Source organism: Branchiostoma belcheri, unplaced genomic scaffold (assembly GCF_001625305.1).
Source record: "Branchiostoma belcheri isolate BF01 breed outbred unplaced genomic scaffold, Haploidv18h27 scaffold4, whole genome shotgun sequence".
NCBI classification, from domain to species: domain Eukaryota; kingdom Metazoa; phylum Chordata; class Leptocardii; order Amphioxiformes; family Branchiostomatidae; genus Branchiostoma; species Branchiostoma belcheri.
In genome coordinates, this window is record NW_017804020.1 from 154,781 (window position 1) to 179,184 (window position 24,404).

Genomic DNA, 24,404 nt, shown 5'->3' on the forward strand with positions numbered 1-24,404 from the left:
TATTTTCTTCTGTTTCCCATGGGTGCTTTTTGTGCATTTGGGGTTTTCTGATGCACAAGATGTATAATATCACCAATCAACAGAGTTTGTAGAAAAGTATCAAAGCCAGCCCATTGATTCTAGTTAGGCCACACCTAGTAATTTTCATGAATGGCGTCCGCGCATTGATTTTCAGGGCCTGACTTTTAACTGTACTTAACCCGAAATGAATGTACAACAAAGGTTATCATGATTAAAGGCAGGAAACAGGACAGGACGGCACCTGCTGTTCCACTGACATATTGCTGTTTTCATGACGAAGTACGTTTCCATACTTCCAATATTGAAAAAAATTATCTTTCTTATGCACTTTGATCATCCTGTATTAAACAAACCCATTTCAAATTATATTTTTAACATCACAAAGAAACGAGAAGAAGTCGAACCTCTGTATTAGAGTAGTTTTAGAGCTGTTTGTACTACAAACATGTATATTACCTATTTCATCTGTTCACCTGTACTTAGCCCGATAGGGCATGAATGTACAATAAAGGTTATTATTATTATCGTTGTTTGTTACACTGTATTCTCTCATGTGTGTGTGTCCTAGCATTTGTCGTCCCTTAGTATACATGTATTTAAAATCTAGGCATCTTGTTTTTCGCACTCTTGTATTAGATTTAGGGTCTCCTGAGGACGTCATCCATAAAAATGACTTGATGTGGCCTTATAGGCATCCAATGCAGTTTTTTCGCATTGAAACCCCGATTTTTCAAAGCCAATATTCTAGTCATTTATCTACATAGTGAGTTGAAACCACACTGTCCTAATGTTTATCGACCCTCATGGAGCAAAAATTCCCAAAATTCTGGCGGAAAATAATGTTTACTGGAAGGGACCTGGGCTGATTTTAGGGTACCACCCAGAAAATAAAGGACTCATCTTGGGGCTTGTTTCTGCAGTTTTAAATGCCCGAAGTATGAAATGCTGACTCAAATGTGCCAATTTGTAGCAGTATGTGTCAATGTCACAAAGATTGCCTTAATCAGAATGTTTCCAGTCTTGCTGCCCTGAAATCACATTGGATGCCTTTAGATACACCACAACAGTTACAGCTTATCTCTGGTAGATGGCTGTAATATATCTTCTTGACATATACTAGTAATACTAGTAATGCCACCGGTAAGTCTGCTTGGAGATCTGATGATCATTTCACTACCTTGGCATTTTTCAGAATGCGGCAGGTCAATGACCGCTACATAACAGTTACAGCTTATCTCTGGTAGATGGCATAATGTATTCAAATCAGGACCTCATTTGCATAATTTATGAGGAAATGCTAGAATGGCATTGTTAATATAAGACTGCCGTTTGGTTGAGAATATGATAAAAGGATATAATTCATGAGAAGGAGGATCCTATTTGTTAAATCCGGGGGGAATAATCTATAATTTGTCAGTCATAAATATTAACATCATTTGGCGAAGGTATGAGATCGGGGAACTCTAGTTCAGAATGCAGCAGGTCAATAACCGCTACATACAAGCCTCTTGTTACGTGTTAGGCCACACCAAGTAATTTTTATGGATGACGTGCTCTGGAGGCCCTAAATCTAATGCGAGAGCGCGAAAAAAAAAAGAAGTGTGGTGGGGGGCCGTGTGACGTAGCGGCAGAGTGCGCGACTCGGAACCAAGAGGTCCCGGGTTCGAGTCCCGACATGATGCCACCGACATGCCACCGATCATGTGCCTTTAGCCCTTTATTCCAGTCAAAGAAGTACTCTGTTATCATAGTAGAGCTACAGCATATCAATGACAGCCAGTTCCCTATGTTCCTTACTACTTCGTCCACATCACTTTCACACCTACAAAACTGTAATGTTTTTGATGTAGTTCAAAACTTCATTTACTGTACGGGTAGATTCTCGTAATTGATAGATCACCAACTTGTCTTGCTTGTACTTGCAATTGGTTTTACCCACCTTGTAATTATGCATGTACCTTGTCAATGTGTTTTATACTCGTTGTATGTTTTGAGTAGAAGGTGTTATCTAAGCAACTTTTGCTTTTTGCCCAATACTCAATATATATATATGAATAACTACGAACACCACATAATGACATATTGAGTCTGGCTTATAACGAACATACGTTTAAAGCATAACTTTTGAAAGATAAATTTTAAAATATGTTCTCTCCAGAAGGAAGAACCATAGCAACTTGCACTGACGTTAACTAACGCGCTAATGACGTCGTCTCATACTTCAGAAACATTTTGGTCTTTAGATCACGTTTTCCAAAGCACGGCTCAAACGAAAGGAACACCTGAGGTCTACTGTCCACTCTATCTAATCTCTTAGAACATCATAGAGGCCTCTACAAAAGCCGCATCAAAGTTCTGGTTTTCAAAGCAGCTTTGAAACAGCACTGACGCTAAACTTCTAATGAACTGATGGTGCGCTGTAAGTGGATCATCCAAGCAGATCATTTGGTGGCGGCAAAACAGTATCAAATTGGCCAAGCAGTATCAAAGGCAGGGCAATATCCACTACTAATCTCCAAGCAGATCCCTCTCGGTGGCAAAAAGACAGTATCAAATTGGCAAGACAGTATCCATTAGCCAAAGAAGCTCCATTAGCCACCGACGGGGTTAGCCACCGTTGGTGAGGATCAGGACAACAACAAAAACGGCCATATATAAAAAGGTAACGATCATTCCCCACAACCTCTGCTTGGAGAGTATCCACCACGCCAATCGAAGAAAAACCCGATAAAAACAAGAATTCTGAGGTGCCACACATCCATGGAGTACTAATAACAGCCTGCAGCCTCCAGTTTAATTCGGGATTTCCAGTTTAATTCCGGACTTATTCCCATATCTCAGCAACCTTACATCTAGATGGGCTAATATCGTAAACTATAGGTAAAAATGATGTAAAAAGTATGTAGCGGTCATCGAGGACCCCTTAGGGATTACAGTAACCCAATTCTGCAGAATCCTTCCCAGAATTCTGGCTCCAGTTCACAGAATTCTGCCTCCAGTTCACAGAATTCTGACTTCTGTTCAGAATTCTGCAGAATTGGGTTAATCCCTAAGGGGTTCTTGAAGGCTACGATATACGGTATTAGCCCATCTAGATGTAAAGTTGCTGGGATATGGGAATTAGTCCGGAATTAAACTGGAAGTCCGGAATTAAACTGGAAGTCCGGAATTAAACTGGAGGCTGTTTAGTACAACTCTTTGTGTGATTGTTGGTGTCGTCTTCATTTGCATGGTGAATGAGGAAGGAGGAAAAGTGGGGGGGGGAGTTTAGGAAGGGGGAAGAGTTGAAGACAACTCACAGGTTAGTTCAAATAAAACTGCGCTTCATGTAATGGTTCTAGATCTTGTAATGGTTCTAAGCCTGCGGTGGGCGATTCTTGAATCAGTTAAGTACCGATGGGCACTCAGGAAGTGGGGTGCCTCATCCAGAATGAAGACGTGAGGCCACAGTAAATAAATTTTATGGATGGCATCCTCCGCAGATTCCAAATGTAATGCGATAGGGCGAAAAAAACAAGACTCCTATATTTTGACATTTTTACGTCATGAACCCTGTTAAACAAGAAATGATACCTATATTGTGCTAACTATACTGCCAACTATTATATCATCCATTTGTCACTGAAACAACTTTGAAAAAGGAAAATTTTTCAATCATTGTACAAATGGTTTTGATTCAGTGGGAACATATAAAAGGAATGAAATACATCATTGCATCAAAGTAAAAGACAAAACAATAAATCAGAGCCTTGTCTTGTCTCCTCTCTTCATGTTTGTCTCCCATCCACGTTCCAGCATGGCAAGGCATGCCATTTTGCCCATTTTTGGCATGTTGACCACTGTCAAAGGGCAACAAAAGTTCTTTTTTTTTCCGAAATCAGGCGAAAATCAATGCACATGCTGATGTCATCCTTAAAAATTACTTGCTGTGGCCTATCTATCACTGCAAGGCATATATCCAAGAACTCGAAACCCTTTCATCAGTGTCCAAGAGTAAAAATATGACGTCAATCGTTGCTAAAAGGCTACAAATGTAATTTAAGATAACAAAGCATCAAAGGATTTCCAAATGGGAAGCTTACATAAGTGAAGGGTTGACACTTATATAAGGCACCAGCTTGAATGTACAAAAGTTACATAAGAGCAAAGACCTCTCAAATATGCTTGGTGTGCAAAAGAGATATTCTTTTGTTTCACATAACCGGTAACCGCCTTTATAGGCGTAACACACTAGTTTTATACGTGTAAAGTACAAGATGTGTAAGATTGGACAGTATGGTTTGAACCACTCACACAGGGAAGGTCCCCTACTCTTTTCGATAAGTGCGGTGGGTTCTTTAACGTTAATTTTTTTCAAGACTGAATCAGGAAAAAACTTCTTTTTTTCCCAGGCCTAAGCAAAAAATTCCATCCTTGTCTGAAGAAGACTATGTCTTTGTTTCAAGATCTTTGAATAAAAAAAATAAAAACACATACAGTTACAGAGTAGCGAATGGTATTAAAAGTTTTTATTTGTTCACTCTTGGTGTAAAAGACGTTGTTTTCCCATTGGCTGGTGTGTCGGCGTTCAATCCTGGATCTGTCGCTTGGCTCTGTAGGCGAACAGCCAGACGGCGAACGCAGCAACGGCGGCAACGGTCGGCGAGCTGGCCCAAGGACCCTGGGACACGCCCTGGAGCAAAAATACGCCGAGGTTACGATAGTGTGAGACACATGCTAAATGCCATGCTTAAAGGGATACAAGAGCTTCGATAAAATCTGTCATTATGTTACGAATGGTATGTCTGAAAAGTGATTTCTACACTTAGTTTGGTAGTCCTTCGTAGTTTAGAGCGCTGCCAGCCACTTAAAGTTGTGGCTAGGACAAATCATACTGTAGATTAAATCCCCGCCTTCGCAATGACGTTATCGTGAAGTTCTTAAGAACTTTGTCAACATTCGTGCGTTTGGTCTCGGTACTTTCTCTGACGTCTATTCCAACTTCTTTCCTTAAACGACCTCCTTCGTCTTGTCGAAGATTATGTCAATGTAAACTGTTATAGGAGATAGAAGCAACAACAACAAGACAGAGAAAGACAACGAGTCAGACCAAGATTAAATTGCAGCGAACACGTGAACGTTGACCTACTTCTTAACCCTCGCGATTACGTCATTGCGAAGGAGGGGATTTGGTCTACAGTATGCTTTGTGCTAACTGGCTTTCATGAGATCTAAAACAAGAGGGTCAAAATAAGAGCTTCTGCTTACCCTTTTAACCTTTTCCCGGCAAAAATAGTCTTAAAAGGCACCAATTGTGCATAAGTTAAGAGGTATGGCAACAGGGAGAAGGTTAGATGAAGGGTGAAAACATATTTCAATGTTTCTGTGCTACGAATCCTGCAACCATTAACAGAGTTACAGGACAGACAGTACAGTTCATCTCTCTTGGCTCTTGGTTTAAAACCTGTGTATTCTTCACTGTAGACTGTACAACAGAGAGACACACAAGAGCACCTTTCTTCACAAATATAGATAGAAGAAATACAGAATTAGTTCCTAAGCAAATGATCAAAGTTGCTTCAAGTTCCCACTGAATAAAGTTGAAGTTATGAACAGTTCACTAGAAGCTGTTGATAGAAGATTCTTGTTTGGATGTCTTGGCAAGTTTAAACCTGAGACCAAGGGAAAAAGAGGCACCCCCAAATGAACTACATACAATCAAGTTTACCTACATGTACAAACAGTAAATATGAACTGGAAGGATATGGAGAGACTGGCCAGTGGCCACTGACCGAACCAAAGTTCTTCTATCCTTGGACATTCTTAGATCATCTACTTTTTTTATGGTTAAAATAAAAACAGGTACATATTTTTGGTGTCTCAGTATATCCAAGATAAAATGAGGTAGATATTAAACACCAACAGCTTTTTGACCAATCCTAAAAAAAGACTGAAGGATCAAGTACAGTAGTATTGAAAGGAAAATGCTGGAAAAGGCATTTTTCCTGTCACAGTTGTCATGTTTTTAGGGGGGGTAGGAAAATGCCTTGCCAGTGTTAGCACTACTTTGCTAGGGGATGTTAACTACCCCATATCTCTGGAAGTGATAATTGCTCCCCCTACTGACCCTGTGATGAACTGTTATGGTGAAGAGTGAGCTGACAGCATTCACATCCTGGTCACTTCTCTGGGCCTGAAAACAAAAGAGAAAAAAATCACATATGCATGAGGCAACCTGGGTAAAAAAAATTAGGTTGCACAGTGGTTTTATTTTGCAGTCATCCAACAATTTTAATCATACATATGGTGTTATATCATGTTTTGTCACATTTAATCATCGCAAACCCTGAAACACATGAAAACGTTTACTCAAAGGGAAACCTGATGTTACAGTACGATTGTCTTGAGCAGAGTTAAGCAGACTGGGCAACCACTTTATTTAAGGCCATGCCAATCTAATTTGTTGTTTCTCGGATTCGCCCTGACCATTTTTTTCTGACTTGCAAAAAAAAGCAAACAAAATTTTTGAGGTTCTAAATCAACCACAAAGTGCTCAATGAAAGACATATTTTGGCCCCAGTGGTTAAAGAAAGTCCTTTTCTTCTTTTCTTTTACAATGTAACAATGCAACTTTGTTTCATGAAAAGTTCAAAATCTATTGTTTTAATTATAAACCAGCCTGGTATGTTCACTTCATGGCTCATATTGTAACATTTCCGGCTATCATGGGGTGCCTTGCCCTGTTTCTTTTTTATATATTTTGACCTGTTGCTTCATATTTTCTCTGAAAAAATCCTAGAAACAAGAAATTAAATTGGTGTGGCCTAATTATAGGATTGTGAGAAGAGTAACAGTTTACCTTTCTGAGTGCGGCGAATCCTTCATCGTCGAAGAACCTGACTTCGTAGCTGCCGGCGGGCGCCTGCTTGTGTTCGGCAGTCCAGCTGATCTGGTAGCGCATCCCGTCGGCGCTGCGGCTCACCGGGAACTGACGGTCTCCGATGTCTGCGTGCAGAACTAGGTCCTGATTGGAAGAAAACAACGGGATCCATTTACAAACGTTGCATGTCCATATACTGGATCATAGCAAAACCAGAGTTTCATATTCAATTTCATGTCTAGTGCTGTGTACCTAAACCCACATTCAGGTCCAGGTCCAGATTCAAGTCCAGAGGTTTAGGTTCAGGTTAGTACTCCGGACCAAAACCCAGAGCATATACAGAAGAGGCTTCACTGTATTCCGTAAAATTGCACTGTATACTAGTAAAATTGCACTGTATACCATAAAATTGCACGGTATACTTTGGCACCCCTGTTCACAGTTAACATTCCCATTGAAAAAGGAGGAAAAATTGTAGCGAGCACTGCACTACCAGGGCTTAGAAGCAAGATACATGTATGTTGTTTTAACTTGTTTACGGGGCACATCTGGACAAAACGGTGGCCACATAATTTACGTAAGCCAACACTTGACGATGCCCATAGCAATGTTCTCTTCATTTTTGACTATTGAAGATTTCAGGTGGTATCCAACAGAAACGGGAGTGACATGACTTTTTTTTTTGAAGTTCCGAACTACTTCCAGACGGTCAGGTTATTTGAACCTAAACATTTTTACAATTCCAAACTAGTTCCAGCAGACTGGTACACCTGAAGAAACCTGTTCTTGTCCCCTACCTTGGCTGCGTTCTTGCAGGAGAGGGTGAACTCCACCAGGAAGGTTGTCTCCATGGCCAGGTTAGCCTCCGCGGAGGTGAATGAGGTAGCCTCTACGGTGGGGCCCACACATGTTTGGGCTGTTGGGGGAGGGGGGGCAAAAATTATTTCTCATATATCATAGTTCCACTGGCTATTTGAGCATAGTGACCCCCTACGCTGTGATTTGAACCCTTTTTCAGGATGAATACCAGACCCCCTGCTGTGATGTTTTGGGGACTACCGGTACCTCCCTTATACCTCCATCAGGCAACCCATAGCACAGGCCTCGAAATTAACTTTTTTCACTATTGTCCCATAATTGTCCCGAACATAGATTTCAATTGTCCCGAACTGAAGATGGACTGTCCTAGCCTGCTTTTCAGAAAATAAGTTGATGACAAAAATAAGAAAACAACAACTGAATTTGTACAACTTGAAGTCCACTTTATTAGTAAATGTAGGGAAATACATGATAATATCATGGGCATGGCACCGTCCCTGATATTTGGAATCCCTGATTGGTCAAATTTAAATGTTTGTCAGAGTATTATATATTTATAGGCTGCCAGCAGTCTGCAGCAGGATGGATGGATCGCGTTCCCAAATGACGTGGATGGTCTTAGAATTTTCCAATTGCCCCAAAATTGTCCCGAAACGTAATTTGAATTGTCCCAAAAATTTAGTGTCATTTGACACTGGGACAATGTTAATTTCGAGCCCTGATAGCACACTGGACTCAGTGAGATACTTTATGTCCAGTGTGCTATGGGTCTTGCACCCAGGCTAGTAACATGCCAGACTACTACATATTGGCTAATTATTTTCTAGTCTTTCCATCCACTTCTGAAGCCTGGTAGATGCTTGGGAAATATGTCGACGTTGATATTAAGATGGTGAAACATTTCCGTTCGTGTAACGAACATTACAACAAGCATCGCAGCAAAGTCCAAAAGATTAAATAATTTGTATATTTGTATTTACCATTTGCACGTATATAAAAAAAATTACACAATCAAATAATAACAAGAAGCCATAGGTGACAATCCTCCGTGAAGTTTTATATATTTCAACAAAATCCCAAGCGTCAACGCCAGACCTACTGTGCAGACATTATGATTAGGCAACGGTTAATACAATGAGGGCGCGTCACAAGCATAAAACATACAAAGAGCTAAATCCATTGTCAACTTCGTCTACAACAAAGCTAGTCAGCGACTTTTCCTGTTACGTAGACTGAAGCATTTCCATATCGCAAAGGATGACCTTGTCACTGTGTACATTTCTTACATAAGACCCATTACCGAGTACGCAGCCCCTGTCGGGCACCCGGGATTAACAACACTGCTGAACAATAAGATTGAGAGAATCCAGCGTAGGGCGGTCCGCATCATTATGGGACATGACTACACCCGTTACTCCGAAGCATGCTTACACCTCGGTTTGCCATCTCTGCACTCCAGACGATCGAACTTGACTTTAAAGTTTGCGAAATCACTCCTTGTGTCTGAACAATACCGCCACCTACTACCGCCTACAGAATGAACATTACTTGCCGACAGACTCGTTCTGCTGGTAATCTGGACATTCTCAAGTGTCGAACCGAACGTTATAGAATGAGTGCTGTACCGCACATGGTTCGTTTACTGAATACGTAATTCCATTTTAATTGTTTTTATATTGCCCTATATGATAAATAACATGTATTTTTATCCGATTTTAATGTATTCTTATTTTATAATTGTTTCGATCGTTGTGTATGTAATGACTCTCGATTTTAGGTTATGTATATAATGCTCTTGTGCAGTCAATCTGTGTAATATCACATCATCAATTCAGCCTGCGGGCTGCCACTGTTGTGATATAGATGGCGACATGTCATAATAAACCATTCTACTACCATTACTGCTCCCAGGGCGTGTAAAGATACTGTGCTTCAAGTTCGAAGTTCATTTTAATTACACACACACAATCATTGCATTCATATAAAGATCGGACTATCATGGTCGTGTCTAGTAACAAAGACATGCCCACCGTCTTACCGTGCCTGTACCTAATTAAGCGCGCCTGGAATTCCAGCAACAGTTGCGGTAAGCACCGTGAGTGTTACTACCGGCGGCCAGATAACCAGGATATCTGCTTATGAGTACCTCTGCTACCAGACAACTGCCTAAACCTACGGCCTATTCCACAGGATTGTAAAAGTAGGGATGTTTCTAAAATATGCATTTACTCCAATATCAAAACATCTACGGTAAAAATAAAAAGACGTGCATCATCCCGGACATAATGCAACACCACATGCGAAATTACACAGAAATGCGACGTACGGAAGAATGCGTTTTGGCTGCGAACATCTTCCAAAAAACTTGGCATCTCTTAACCATGGGCAAAACATCTGGAACCACTTATAAAAACCACCCCGTATCTGCATGAAGTTTTTCTGCGCCACTGCTATTCCAAACAACGCGTTTTTCTGGACCATTCCAATTCGCCTCGTAATTGTAGGGGTGCGTCTGCGATATTACATTGACCGCGAAAGCAGCAACGGCAAAAATACACATTCGTGCATCAACACGGGCATGCCCGCAGACGGCGTATAAAATTGCGTGCCGATTACACAAAGAGAACCCAGTGTTTTGACTGCGAACATGAAAAATCAGCCGATTACAACACTCCGTCCGGAGGTCCTGACCTCCTTCACGGAGTAACAATCAAAGAATATGCAGGGTAGGCTAGAAACTTTGGTGGTTTTTAAAGGGCCAAACCCCAAACAAAGGTAACTTATGACAAAACATTTGAATTAAACATCAAATTAAACAATGAAATTAGAGATTAATTAAACAAAACCAAGACATTTTCATGAACATCTTGCCCCCCTCCCACCCAAGACACAAGTGCGTTCCGTAACAAAAATGTACATCATTCTTTACCCAGGAATACAGACTCTGAGGCGGGGCAGAAATAACAAATTAAAAATTTTGTGCTAGACCCCTTACATAGCTTCACTTCAACCAACTAAAGGCCAGGAAAAAAACTTCAAAACTGTGGTGGAACGTTACACGAACAAACTTGTAAACGTGGCACTTCGTACAACGACGCGGGGCCAAACGTAAAACGGTTTCATCCAATTTCTTGAAAACAACGGGCCCAGGAAACCTCAAAAGCCACATGAGTATAAAGAAAGTACTGTGGAATAGAAAGTAGACATAAAATTTGCAAACAAACCATTTGAACTGCAGAAAAACAGCAAAACGAGAGAGAAAAGTGCAAACATCTTCGTCCACGACGCCATCTTGGTTGCGAGAGGAAGTCACGTGTTTCCCAGCTGGCGAAAGCCTACATGACATTAGCGTCCTCTATCGTCTACGAATTGTACTGCAGTTCACAGGACAAATGGATTTTGCGCAGAATGGTTGAGCGGGATGATATAACGTTAGACACAATGCAGCAAGGGTACCGAAGTAACGGATTCCTCACTGGCCACCCACTCGCGGGGAAAGTGGTGTCGGCACTCGGGGCCCTGTGCGTATAAAGGAAACAGGAATTGCTGAACGGCCTTTTTTCCAGTGCTGAAGCTCCGCCAGATCTGGAATTCCAGAGCTGAATTTTGACTCGGCACTCGTTTTCCAGTGCTAAATTCCTCAGCACTCGCTTACCAGTGCTCGGAGGCCGTTCATCACTGGATACTAGTAGCCGGTACTGCTAATTTTTTCTCAGCACTCGCTTTACAGAGCTCGGAGGCCATTTACCGCTGGATAGCAAGTGTCGAAATGATGAGTTATTAGCTACGATTTCTTCTTGTTCACGATGAGTTTATCTATTTTTAATTGACCTTTGCTAGTTCATCTTAAACTCTTTTATTGTAATTATTATGTCATGTAATTTTATGTTGGGGTTATCCCCCCAGGAATCTTTGTGAAAACGCCAATAGGCGACATGTATTTCCTGGATAAATTAATAAAACGATAATAAAAAACAATTACTTCGGTACTTTTGCCACAGTGCACATTGACGGAACAAATACTAGTAATATAGACACAAGGCGCGGCAAAGGAACAAATAAAGTTTCAAAATTGTTAACGTTGTACGAGCAACCTCCCGCCTAGAGTGACCAAGATGACGCCCACCATTGGCCTAGACCATAGAACATGTGTCAAATTCTCACACAGATGATACTAGCCCACATGACGCCCACATCACTATCATCAATTCCTGTAATCTACAAAAAACTTAAACCACCGAAAAATTACAATTATATGATTTGTCATTCCACTGTGTTCACCTACACTTAAAGTTGTTCTCCAATATCAGTAGACAAAAACACGTGGTGGAAGAAACGTTTGTTACGTAGCTACTAGTAAGTAGAGAGCAGAGAATACTTGGATACTTGGATACTTTATTCAGTCCATTAGCTGTCGTACACATATAAACGAATACGCAGCTACGTTTACTCTTCCCGGACCATAAAAACATAAAACAAGGACATTCAGACTACATAAAGGCTAACGTCTAGAGGCTTGCAGGATTTGCAACGAACGCTTGTTTGTTTGTTTGTTTGTTTGTTTGTTTGTTTGTTTGTTTGTTTGTTTAGAATCTCCATTGAATGTGTGAATTTCACACTATTCTTCCTGGAGTCCGTAGTGAATAATCAGATTAGTATTTGGACCATCGCACACCGGGGCATGCCCCTACTCTTTTTCGAAAGATGTGGCGGGTTCTTTAACGTGCGTGGGGTGTGGCTCTCCCACACACGGGACCTCCAGTTAACGTCCTATCCGAGGGACGACCCTAACCGAAGCTAGGTACTCATTTTTACACCTGACTGAAGTGAGGAAAGTCTTGTAAAGTGCCTTTCCCAAGGGTACAAGATCGGTGACATGGGTGGTTAGGTTTGCCAGAAAAATTATAATGATACGATTCCACTGTGCGCAACTACTTGGAGCTGAAGTTCGGTCGATGTTCGATGTTTGGTATCGGGCATGAAACATTCTGCTGGGTATGCCAAAAACTTATCTCAGAGGAGGAACAAATAACTCAAAACCTAAAATTGTTTTTGCATACCTAAAGGGCCAAGATTCCAAGGTGGCGTCCGCCATTGACCTAGACACTAAACAGGTGTTCAATTCTCACAGAAGAGGCCACGTGAAGTTATCATATCATATCATCTATTTCTCTGACCTACAAAAACGTACACCTAAGAATTACGATACATTATTATTCCACTGTGCGCATCTACTTGGATTTGCAACGAACGCTGCCTCAGAAGCTGACATATCTTTTTGTAAGTTTAATACTCTGTATCACATTCTACTGGGCTAGGTGCGCCAAAAACTATGACGCAGTGTAGTATTGACACACGCCTAGGCGGAGGAACAAATAGATTCTTGTTCGGTATATATATTGACTTCAGTCTACGACACAGCGACTACGCAAGATGCCGCCCGCCATTTTCTTCCCCCTCCTGTTTCTCCTGGCCTGCGCTGCCGAAGGCCGGGTCCTGCTGACCGGCTGTCTGTACTCGGACGGGCAGGTGTATCCTCCCGGCGAGTTCAGCCCGGACAGGTGCACCAGCTGCACCTGCATGGCGACGCAGGTGTCCGCCGGACGGTACAAGTACCGTCCCAAATGTATCAGCACCTGCAACCATGATGGTACGTTCTTCACATTTCTAACCACACTCAATATCAAGATTATACTTTATTCTGTAAAATGGAGAACAAACGGAACGAACAGGGATAGCAATCAAGTTTTAGGGCTCCAATGCATGTCATTTTATTACAAATTTTGACAGTTTACTACATAACCGTACATATGGTACGAAATTTCTAACGACACTCGATGTGAAGAGTACATCTTTATTGTGTAGACTGGAAAAAAATAAGGGAAAACAAGCAGGATAACGAGAAATTTTGAGGTAACGTTGCATTTCCTTTTCTTACATTGGCTTATGTGAGTATTGTTTTTGCTGTGTGTGTGTGTGTGTGTGTGTGTGTGTGTGTGTGTGTGTGTGTGTGTGTGTGTGTGTGTATGTCTGTCTGTCTGTCTGTGTGTGTCTGTGTGTGTGTGTCTGTGTGTTTGTCTGTGTTTCCGTATGGCCCATATATCAGGTTGTGATAGAGTATGTCTTGGTTCCAGAGGGAGAAAGTCATTAATCACGTCTGCATCTGGTGGCTTTAACTGTTCTCACAGGCGTTTCGATACATGACCTATGAGGTTATCATTATTTACATGTATGTGTGGTACTAAATCAATCGTCATCACTTACAGCAAGGGATACACGGACCACCACTCCGACCACCACTTTCTGGACAACAACCACGCAACAACTTCCTTGCTGGGCCTACCTAAAGTTCACCTGTCCTGACCTGGACTGTCAGGGTCATGGCTCCGTACCTCACGACTATCACAACTGCAGGTATGATAGTCCAATCTTTATTCCAGCTAGTCAAAGAAGTACTGTCATCATCTCTCTTCAACATAGTAGAGCTACAGCATCTCAATAACAGTTCCCTATGTTCCTTACTACTACGAGCGAGGGTCCACATCACTTTCACACCTACAAAACTGTAATGTGTTTGATGTCCTTCAAAACTTCATTTACTGTACGGGTAAATTCTCATAATTGATAGATCACCAACTTGTCTTGTTTGTATTTAGCTTGGTTTTATCCACCTTGTAAATATGCATGTATCGTGTCATTGTGTTTTATACTCGTTGTATGTTTTTGGGTAGAAGGTGTTATATAAGCGACTTTTGCTTTTTGCCCAATAAATATATGTGGATTAAAAAATATTAAAAAAACTGCAGGTGTGGCTACTGCATCTGCCCAACCGATCCATCCTCGGGTACCACCAGCCGTCCGTGGTCCTGCCCTACCACGGTCTATACCACGGTCCCCACCACCACTCCTACCACCACCACCGCCTTAACCACTCCTACCACCACGGTCCCCACCACCACGGTCCCCATCACCACCATCACCACCCGCCCTTGGGCATGTTGGCTGCAATCCTGGAGGTTCACCTGTCCCTACAACAAGCCCTGTGTAGACGCTACACCGGACGACTACTCCAACTGTAGTTGTGGACATTGTCCAAACGGTATGGCAACAGAACTTTCACAAAGGCATCCAACAATCAACCGTTTTCCGTCAGCGACATCACATTCAAATTACTATAGCTACATCAAAAGAGAGTAACCAGAAAACTGACTTTGAATATCCAGGTTTGCCACCCTAAAATTGCATTGGATGCTTTTAACTACACTCACTGTAGGTCATTGTATTTAATAAAGTACAAATGTATCTTTTATATCAAATCGTCGGGTGTGCCAGCTTTCATTGGGCGGTAGGAAATAAAACAGTTTCAGGATTCGAAATTTTACACAGTATCGTCTGTTTTACCTCAGGACCCAACTGCTACGCCTGGGACGGATCCATTATACCTGCGGGGGAAGCTGTTGAGGTGGACGGTGCCACTTGCCAGTGTCCTGACCACAGCTCATATGCCAACTGTGACGTAGGCACCCTCACTGGCTGAGCGATGGGTCCACACGTCACATATCTGAGGATACATTAAAAAGAGAAAGATGTGACGAAAAATCTTTTGTCTTTCTTTTCTTCCTTTGTGGCATAGAACACCTAGCTGGCCTGGTTACCAGACCTATTATAGTTCCCCAGTCCTACATCCTCTACTATTTGTGGAGAGGATGTAGGACTCGGGAGCTATAATAGGTCTGGTAACCAGGCTATAGAAGACCATGATGTCTTCAAGTGACAAAAGGTGACACTGACAATTTATGTATTCTAAAATGTATGTAAAGTTTGTGCCGGGAGTCTTAGCCAAAAATGAAATTTGTTGTTTCTAATTTTGATTGGTCTCTGTATTCATGGCGGAAAGAAAATGTAGATTTTGTTGCTAAAATACGAATGATTGACATGAACATTTTACTGCGCTAGAATGACCTATGACGCAAATGATATAGGTGCAATGACATGGGATAATTTACCACCAAACGTAAGAAAAGCACCCTCAGTGTCAGCATTCAAAACATATGTATCTGTATAGCCAGTATAACCGCCCTTCCGCGTAACACTCCAGCTTCGCTGGCACGCGGCGCGGCGGCAGCTGGTTATATCACACCGAACGACTTGTTACACTCAATCTTTGCACATTTAATTGTTGTTTAAAGCTTCCAAGTGATGATGCCCCAGCTGTGCTTGGTGGCATCGAGTTCCATCTACGATGGTTCTGGGGAAATACGAGTTTTTGAACACCTCAATTCTTGGTTCATAACTCTGATATTTGAAGGCATGATTGTTTCTTGTTCTTTTCTGGGATGGTATCAGATACTTCGTGGTTGGTACGTCCACCAGTTTATAATATGTTGCAAAAAACCAATAATTCAGTACTACGGAATTGGTCAGGACTGGACATATGACAGAGGCAGCCACCACCTACAGTGTAACTTCAAGGTTAAATAGTTAAAATAAACGTTGGAAAAAATATAGACACAGGGCACAGCCGAGGAACAAATATTGTTTCAGATTCTGCGAAGTGTTCGTCCAACCTTCCGTCTACAGTGGCCAAGGTCGACGTTCGTTCATTGGTGCCCGCCGTTGACCTAGACACAGAGCCTCTAGGACAGGTGTTAAATTCTCACACAACTGATAAGAGGCTACATGAAGTTACTGTATCATCTATTTCTCTCACCTACAAAAACTTCAACCTAAAAATTACAATGATTATCAATCCACTTTGCGCATCTACTTAAAAGTCGATTTCCTATATATCACTAGACAAAAACTACGTGGTAAAAAGACTTGCGAAGAAATGTTAAAATTACAATGATTTATTATACCACTGTGTGTACCTACTTGAAGTTTTTTTTCCATCAGTATACAAAAACTTCGTGTTAAAAAACTTCTCTGAAGAAATTGTTTAATAGTCTAGTTTTGATATCCAGTTGGTGGAGTACAGGTTCTCGCTATTATAGCAAGAGTTTTTTCGGACTCAGGACAAACATAAATGGTAACTTGCAACGAACACTGACACAGAAGATTACACATTTTTCTAAGTTCAATATTTGGTATGGCATGAAACATTCTACTGGGCTAGGTGTGCCAAAAATTATGACGCAGAAGCTAGTATTGACACACATCTGGGCGAAGGAACAAATAGATTCTTTTCTCGGTATATATATTAACTACAGTCGTGGGCGGAGAAACAAACAGATTCTTGTTCGGTATAAATATATTGACTTCAGTCTACGATACAGCGACTACGCAAGATGCCGACCGCCATGTTCTTCCCTCTCCTGTTTCTCCTGGCCTGCGCTGCCGAAGGCCATGTCCTTGGTAAGTTCTTCACCGTTAGTTTCATACTAGTGTCAAGAGTATATTTTATTGTGTAAAATGGAGAACAAAGGGAAAAGAATGGGGATAATAATCAAGTTTAGGGCTCCACTGCATTTCCTTTTATTGCACATTTTGATAGTTTACTGCATGTACATATGGTACCGAAATTTCTAACGACACTCGGTGTGAAGAGTATATCTTTATATTGTGTAAACTGGAAAAAAGGAAAACAAGCGGGATAACGAGAAATGTTGAGACAACGTGGCATTTCCTTTTATTACCTCCGTGAAAATATGGCTTACGAGTGTGTGTGTGTGTGTGTGTGTCTGTGTGTGTGTGTCTGTGTGTATGTCTGTCTTTCTGTGTGTGTGTGTGTCTGTGTGTGTGTGTGTGTGCGTGTGTGTGTGTGTGTGTGTGTGTGTGTGTGTGTGTGTGTGTGTGTGTGTGTGTGTCTGCCTGTGTTTCCGCATGTCCCATATGTCCCATATGTCCCATATGCATGTCCCATATGCATATCCCTTTACCTCGCTGAGGGTCCTTGGGGCACCATGACTTGGTCCACTATCCTCCTCCATTTAACCCTGTCCTCCGCCGCTCTCATGGCTTCAGCAACACTCAGTCCAATCCACTCTTTTATTTTTTCTTCCCACCTCTTTCTCTGCCTACCCCCTTTTCGGCTTCCTGACACTGTCCCTTGTAGTACAGTTTTTGCAAGCCCTGGCGATCTTGCAACGTGACCAAACCATGTCAGCATTACGGTGTTGACGGTTAGGCCACAGCAAGGAAATTTTATGGATGACATCCTCCGCAGACTCCAAATTTAATGCGAGTGGGCGAAAAAAAACAAGGCTGGCCGAAAAAAAAAAGGTTCCTACATTTTGAAATTTTGACTCAATCATTGCACAAATGGTTTTGATTCAGTGGGAATATCACATATACACAGCCAGCATCACATATCACTGCATCAAAGTAAGAAACTAAACATTAATTCAGAGCCTTTTCTTGTCTCCTCTCTTCATAGTTATCTGTCATCCACCTTCCGGCATGGAAACAGACATCTTTGCCCATTTTCGGCATGTTGACCACTGTCAGCAGGCAACAAACTTTGGTGTGTTTTTTTTTTCAAAATCAGGCAAAAATTAATGAGCGCGGTGATGTCATCCATAAAAATTACTTGCTGTGGCCTTATCATTATTTACGTGTACATGTGGTAGTTGATCAATCGTTATCACTTACAGCAAGGGATACTCGGACCACCACCACCACTCCGACTTTCTGGACAACAACCACGCAACAACTTCCATGTTGGGCCTACCTGAAGTTCACCTGTCCTGACCTGGACTGTCAGGGACACGCCTTCGTACCTCACGACTATGACAACTGCAGGTATGATAGTCCAGTCTTTATTCCAGCTAGTCAAAGAAGTACTGTCATCATCTCTCTCCAACATAGTAGAGCTACAGCATCTCAATAACAGTTCCCTATGTTCCTTACTACTTCGAGCGAGGGTCCACATCACTTTCACACCTACAAAACTGTAATGTGTTTGATGTCCTTCAAAACTTCATTTACTGTACGGGTAAATTCTCATAATTGATAGATCACCAACTTGTCTTGTTTGTATTTATCTTGGTTTTATCCACCTTGTAAATATGCATGTATCGTGTCATTGTGTTTTATACTCGTTGTATGTTTTTGGGTAGAAGGTGTTATATAAGCGACTTTTGCTTTTTGCCCAATAAATATATGTGGATTAAAAAATATTAAAAAACTGCAGGTGTGGCTACTGCATCTGCCCAACCGATCCATCCTCGGGTACCACCAGCCGTCCGTGGTCCTGCCCTACCACGGTCTATACCACGGTCCCCACCACCACTCCTACCACCACCACCACCTACTTAACCACTCCTACCACCACGGCCCCCACCACACTGGCCACCACCCACCCTCTGCCATGTTGGCTGCAATCCTGGAGGTTCACCTGTCCCTACAACAAGCCCTGTGTAGACCCTACACCGGACGACTACTCCAACTGTAGATGTGGGCAGTGTCCAAACGGTATGGCGACAGAAATTTCTCAAGCTTTGAAAAAGGCATTGGATAAAATTTCAATACAATATGCTTAGCTCCCGGCCTTCATACGGGGGTACGGAGGGAGGGTCAATTTCCCCCTCTGAAGGGGACCAAATGAATTCAATGCTGGCTAACCTCTTGGCTAAATTATACTTTTTTGAACCCGCGTTGTTTGGTGGAGACTACAATATTCTGGATAAGGGAACCTGACTGATATTACACATTTACTGTCATTTCTTAGCACATTTTCATATCCGTTTTCCTTCAGTGACATCACATTTTCTTCTCACAGTTATCAGTATGCTGTGGGATTGAGTTGATTCAACCAAGGTTTTGCTGTCCTGAAATTTGAAATTTGGATCTTTTAAAGAAACAAATTATGAATTCTTTGGTACCCCTGTTATATAACCCCAGAGCAAGCTACGTGAGGCGTTTCTTTATTTTTGGGTACCACCCATAAATAGCTAGTACCAGCCTACGGTACAAAACAAGCAACCGTTTTCGAATTCCGTCAGCGAAATCGCATTTTGCCTTACGGATACGAGTATTCTATGATATAGGGTTGATTCAAATTACTACAAGAGTGAGAAGAAAATTGACTCTGAAAATCCAGTTTTGCCGCCTTAAAATTGCATTGGAACTACATTCCAAAGGTATTTAATAAAGTACAAATGTATTTTTATATGAAATGCGGGTCTGCATAAGCACTGTGCCAGTGGTAGCAAACGCTTTCATTAGTAGGAAACAAGAGTTCCACGATCTCACACCTTCGCCAAATGGTGTTAACCTTTCCGGATCCGGTGGACGAATTATACAATTTCAATCATTGATTTCGCAAATAAGAGCCTTGGATTATATCAATTGATCATATTCTCCACCCAATGACAGCCTTATCCTAACAAAAAATGCTATTCTAGCACTTCATCGTAAATTATGCAAATGAGGTCAAGATTTGAAAAAAATGTTTATTGATGTTCACCTTAGTATATAAAATTCCCAGCAATTACAGCTATGAAGTTATAACAATTTCCCATTAATTATGCAAATTAGGGCTTCATTTGCATAATCTATATCCACAGATGTTCTCGTTCTCAATAACGTTCCACAAGTGTTTCATAGTCCTATTATCGAACGAATCAGACTTATTTAATTTACTCATTAATTATGCAAATTAGCCCTTGATTTGCATAATGGCCATATGATTATGTCAAGCATTACTTCAGCTACCAACCTACCAAAAATCACGACAATCTGTCGCCCGGTTCTTGATTTATCCTCCTTCAAAGATTCTTCCGTACACGCTCCTGCAGTTCCAGAACAAGCCGCTAGGGGGCCCATATCCATGCCACTTCTTCCCTAGCCCAAGATCTATCTACCATTCAAAATTCGTGGCCCTAGCATATCCAGATCATGAGATATCAAGTTCTGCTGCTGAGTACCAACAAAAGCTGCCAAAATCTAATCATTTCTAGATCTCATCAAGCCCTACCCACCTACCAAGTGTCATGACAATGCATACAAAGCTTCTTGAGTTATGAGTTAGTCTGTGAGTTACACAAACAGACAAACAAACAGACAAACACTACTGAAAACATAACCTTCTTCTTCTTCCGTGATGTCCGACTGCCGTTACTCCGGCAATTATTGACGGTAAAAGGTCACCGGTACACTGAATATTTAGGCGTCTTGACGAAGGTAATAAAACAGATTCAGATGTCTTACACAGTATCGTCTCTTTTTTTACCTCAGGACCCAACTGCTACGCCTGGGACGGATCCATTATACCCGCGGGGGGTGCTGTTGAGGTGGACGGGCACGCTTGCCAGTGCCCTGACTATGATCCATACAGCAACCACCACAGCAGCTTACAGGCCAACTGTTACAATAACGAAGGTACGTTTCTGTTTGGTTAAATCTACGGCCCCAATTCTGACAAACCTTTTTTCACAAATCTGGAAACAATTTTACAGCCCTATATTGATTCTGGATTATATATTGTTGCTGTAGGAGACTTTAATACTGTTCTAAACTCAGATATGGACAGAACAGGGCATCGCTTTTCAAATTACCACCACAAATGTCTTCAGGCAATCAACTCTTAATATGCAAATCTAGATTTAGTAGACATCTATAGATACAATAATCCCAGGGAAATACGATATACTTGGAGACGTTGACTCCAAGTCAGTCGTATTGATTATTTCTTAACATCCTTTTCTTTAGTATCTTTCATACAAAACGTCAAAATTGAAGATAGTTTTAGATCCGACCACTCTCTTATTACATCAATAACACCCAGGGGTTAAGGTTTTTGGGGATTTAGTCAAGATTTGTTAAGGGACCCGGTATTTGTTAGAGACTTCAGATTTCATAACAATAAGGATTCTGCAAGTACTAAGTCCACATGTCGTGTGGGACACATTTAAAGGAGTACTAACCCCCAGAAGGAGGTGCTATATTTCGACAGGCATTTATTTTTGGAATTGAAAAATGCATATTATTTTACAGTACACAATTAAATTAAACAATTAAAGAGTACATCTTTATTGTGTAGACTGGAAAATTGAAGGGAAAGCAAATGGGATAACGAGAAATTTTGATCTGGTAACGTTGCATTTCCTTTTCTTACATTGGCTTATGTGAGTATTGTTTTTGGTGTGTGCGTGTGTGTGCGTGTGCGCGCGCGCATGCGCGTGACAAAACCATCTCAGCTTGAGTTTCATTACGGCGTTGACATTTATCATTATTTACATGTACGTGTGGTAGTAAAGTAATCGTTATCACTTACAGCAAGGGATACACGGACCACCACTCCGACCACCACCATGACCACCACTCCGACCACCACTATGACTACCACTCCGACCCTCCCATCTCTGCCATGTTGGTTGAACCACTGGAAGTTCACCTGTTCCAACTACAAGCCTTGTGTAGACCCGACACCGGACGACTACTCCAACTGTAGATGTGGAGGGTGTCCAAACGGTATGGCAACAGAAATTCCTCAAGGTTTAAAGGCATCCAACAATCAACCGTTTTCCGCCAGTCAACGACATCACAGTTTTGCCTCACAAGATATCAGTATACTTTGGGATAGGGTTGATTCAACTTTGAATATCCAGTTTTGCCGCCCTAAGATTGCGTTGGATGCTTTAACTACACTCTAAAGGTATTTAATAACGTACAAATGTATTTTTTTTATATCATATGCGGCTGTGCATAAGCACTGTACCAGCTTTAATTGGGCGGTAGGAAATAAAACAGTCTCAGGATTCGAAATTTTTACACAGTATCGTCTGTTTTACCTCAGGACCCAACTGCTACGCCTGGGACGGATCCATTATACCCGCGGGGGGTGCTGTTGAGGTGGACGGGCACGCTTGCCAGTGCCCTGACTATGATCCATGGAACCACCACAGCAGCTTACTGGCCAACTGTTACAATAACGAAGGTACGTTTCTGTTTGGTTAAATCTACGGCCCCAATTCTGACAAACCTTTTTTCACAAATCTGGAAACAATTTTACAGCCCTATATTGATTCTGGATTATATATTGTTGCTGTAGGAGACTTTAATACTGTTTTAAACTCAGATATGGACAGAACAGGGCATCGCTTTTCAAATTACCACCACAAATGTCTTCAGGCAATCAACTCTTTATGTGCAAATCTAGATTTAATAGACATCTATAGATACAATAATCCCAGGGAAATACGATATACTTGGAGACGTCGACTCCAAGTCAGTCGTATTGATTATTTCTTAACATCCTTTTCTTTAGTATCTTTCATACAAAACGTCAAAATTGAAGATAGTTTTAGATCCGACCACTCTCTTATCGGGCTTTCTCTTATAACATCAATAACACCCAGGGGTAAAGGTTTTTGGGGATTTAGTCAAGATTTGTTAAGGGACCCGGTATTTGTTAGAGACTTCAGATTTCATAACAATAAGGATTCTGCAAGTACTAAGTCCACATGTCGTGTAGGACACATTTAAATGCTGTGTAACGTTCGTGGGCATATTATCAAATACTCTTCTTGGAAATACAAACAGCATAGGAAAACTGAAATATTTCTAACAAGGGAAATCTGCAGCCTGCAGGAGGAATTAGATATAGATCTGATTCCAACATAGTCACAAGAGACAAAGCTAAAAAAAATATGTCGAAATTTAATACCGTAGATAATCATGCCAAAACCAACCCATTAGAAATTCTTTCATAAAAGTAAAATTTTATGCTAATCTTTATTCTTAATTTAATTTTAAGGAGCCGCCAATGTTATTAGATGAGGAAATATTTAAGCCTTTCTTTCCGAAACTTAAAAGTGAGCCTTTGTCAGATGAGCAGAGGGGAAAATCTGACGATTAAATAACAGAAAGGGAACTGAAGGAAACAATTAATTCTTTTTCCTCCGGGAAAGTTAGACTGACTACCAGTTGAATAAAACTGTGGTTTAGTCTTAATTAAGAACAAACCACAGTTACCTTTTATGTATTACAATTACCTGCTACATGTACCTATCTTTAACCGGAAAATACAGAATTAAAATTTCCCCATTTTCCCCTATGTTTATGTACTTTATCTTTGATACAAGGATGAATGATGATATGTTTTGTCAAAAGATCTATGAATATTGACAATGGGGATTCCTGTCCCCGGGTTTATTACTATTGTTTTTGTGGTACTACAATGTATCCGTTATAAATTTGCCATGCTTTTTTTTGTTCATTGCATTGGATTCTTTAACTACATTCTAAAGATATTTAATAAAGTGCAAATGTATTTTTATATCAAATGCGCGTGTAAATAAGCACTGTGCCAGCTTTCTTTGGTTTGAAACAGTATCGTCTTTTTTTACCTCAGGTCGCCCCTTACGTCCCCCCTGCTTTACTTCGGACTTTACCCTGATACCCGCGGGGGAAGCTGTTATTTTAGTTGAGGCGTTTCCGGGTTTCCCCGGTTACACTTGCCAGTGCCCTGACGACGGCAGCTCCTTGGCCTTGTGCCTTAACATCATCTCCACTGGCTAAGCGATGGGTCCACACGTCACATCCGAGTGTGCCTACAAAGGATACATTAAAAAGAAAGATGTGACGAAAAATCTTTTGTCTTGCTTTTCTTCCTTTCTTAATTAAGGTGTGGCGTAGAACACCTAGCTAGGCTGGTTACTAGACCTATTGTAGCTCCCAAGTCCTACATCCTCTACTACTTGCGGACAGGATGTAGGACTCGGGAGCTATAATAGGTCTGGTAACCAGGCTATAGAAGACCATG

The 24,404-nt window shown here is 41.3% G+C and overlaps 3 protein-coding genes across 3 annotated transcripts; 2 read left to right on the top strand and 1 right to left on the bottom strand.

Annotated features, from left to right (window-relative positions):
* Nucleotides 1-4,507: 4,507 nt before the first annotated feature.
* Nucleotides 4,508-11,044, bottom strand: LOC109477433 (translocon-associated protein subunit delta-like). Its single transcript, XM_019778701.1, has 5 exons — nucleotides 10,924-11,044; nucleotides 7,678-7,796; nucleotides 6,860-7,024; nucleotides 6,128-6,193; nucleotides 4,508-4,693 (listed from the first exon to the last, which is right to left on the bottom strand). Exons 1-5 carry the CDS (start codon nucleotides 10,988-10,990, stop codon nucleotides 4,589-4,591), a joined length of 522 nt encoding a protein of 173 aa, XP_019634260.1. The 5' UTR covers nucleotides 10,991-11,044; the 3' UTR covers nucleotides 4,508-4,588.
* Nucleotides 11,045-13,074: 2,030 nt separating this feature from the next.
* Nucleotides 13,075-15,298, top strand: LOC109477012 (integumentary mucin A.1-like). The gene is made up of 4 exons (XM_019778027.1): nucleotides 13,075-13,349; nucleotides 13,966-14,113; nucleotides 14,506-14,798; nucleotides 15,106-15,298. The coding sequence occupies exons 1-4, from the start codon at nucleotides 13,133-13,135 to the stop codon at nucleotides 15,234-15,236; spliced, it is 789 nt and encodes a 262-aa protein (XP_019633586.1). The 5' UTR covers nucleotides 13,075-13,132; the 3' UTR covers nucleotides 15,237-15,298.
* A 1,619-nt stretch (nucleotides 15,299-16,917) lies between these two features.
* LOC109477335 (mucin-2-like) lies at nucleotides 16,918-24,231 on the top strand. Its single transcript, XM_019778530.1, has 7 exons — nucleotides 16,918-17,053; nucleotides 18,292-18,439; nucleotides 18,831-19,111; nucleotides 20,876-21,019; nucleotides 21,917-22,111; nucleotides 22,437-22,577; nucleotides 23,994-24,231. Exons 1-7 carry the CDS (start codon nucleotides 16,987-16,989, stop codon nucleotides 24,158-24,160), a joined length of 1,143 nt encoding a protein of 380 aa, XP_019634089.1. The 5' UTR covers nucleotides 16,918-16,986; the 3' UTR covers nucleotides 24,161-24,231.
* The last annotated feature ends 173 nt before the right edge of the window (nucleotides 24,232-24,404 follow it).

What these genes read in the sequence shown, in the direction of transcription:
- LOC109477433 (XM_019778701.1), bottom strand. Translation starts at nt 10,990, where the DNA reads ATGGCGTCGTGGACGAAGATGTTTGCACTTTTCTCTCTCGTTTTGCTG. An exon ending in GTTTTTCTGCAGTTCAAATG is followed by an intron (nt 7,797 to 10,923) that starts GTTTGTTTGCAA and finishes CTCCCCCAACAG; the next exon opens with CCCAAACATGTGTGGGCCCC. An exon ending in CCTGCAAGAACGCAGCCAAG is followed by an intron (nt 7,025 to 7,677) that starts GTAGGGGACAAG and finishes TCTTCCAATCAG; the next exon opens with GACCTAGTTCTGCACGCAGA.
- LOC109477012 (XM_019778027.1), top strand. Translation starts at nt 13,133, where the DNA reads ATGCCGCCCGCCATTTTCTTCCCCCTCCTGTTTCTCCTGGCCTGCGCT. An exon ending in CAGCACCTGCAACCATGATG is followed by an intron (nt 13,350 to 13,965) that starts GTACGTTCTTCA and finishes CATCACTTACAG; the next exon opens with CAAGGGATACACGGACCACC. An exon ending in CACGACTATCACAACTGCAG is followed by an intron (nt 14,114 to 14,505) that starts GTATGATAGTCC and finishes AAAAAACTGCAG; the next exon opens with GTGTGGCTACTGCATCTGCC.
- LOC109477335 (XM_019778530.1), top strand. Translation starts at nt 16,987, where the DNA reads ATGCCGACCGCCATGTTCTTCCCTCTCCTGTTTCTCCTGGCCTGCGCT. An exon ending in TGCCGAAGGCCATGTCCTTG is followed by an intron (nt 17,054 to 18,291) that starts GTAAGTTCTTCA and finishes TATCACTTACAG; the next exon opens with CAAGGGATACTCGGACCACC. An exon ending in ATGTGGAGGGTGTCCAAACG is followed by an intron (nt 22,112 to 22,436) that starts GTATGGCAACAG and finishes GTTTTACCTCAG; the next exon opens with GACCCAACTGCTACGCCTGG.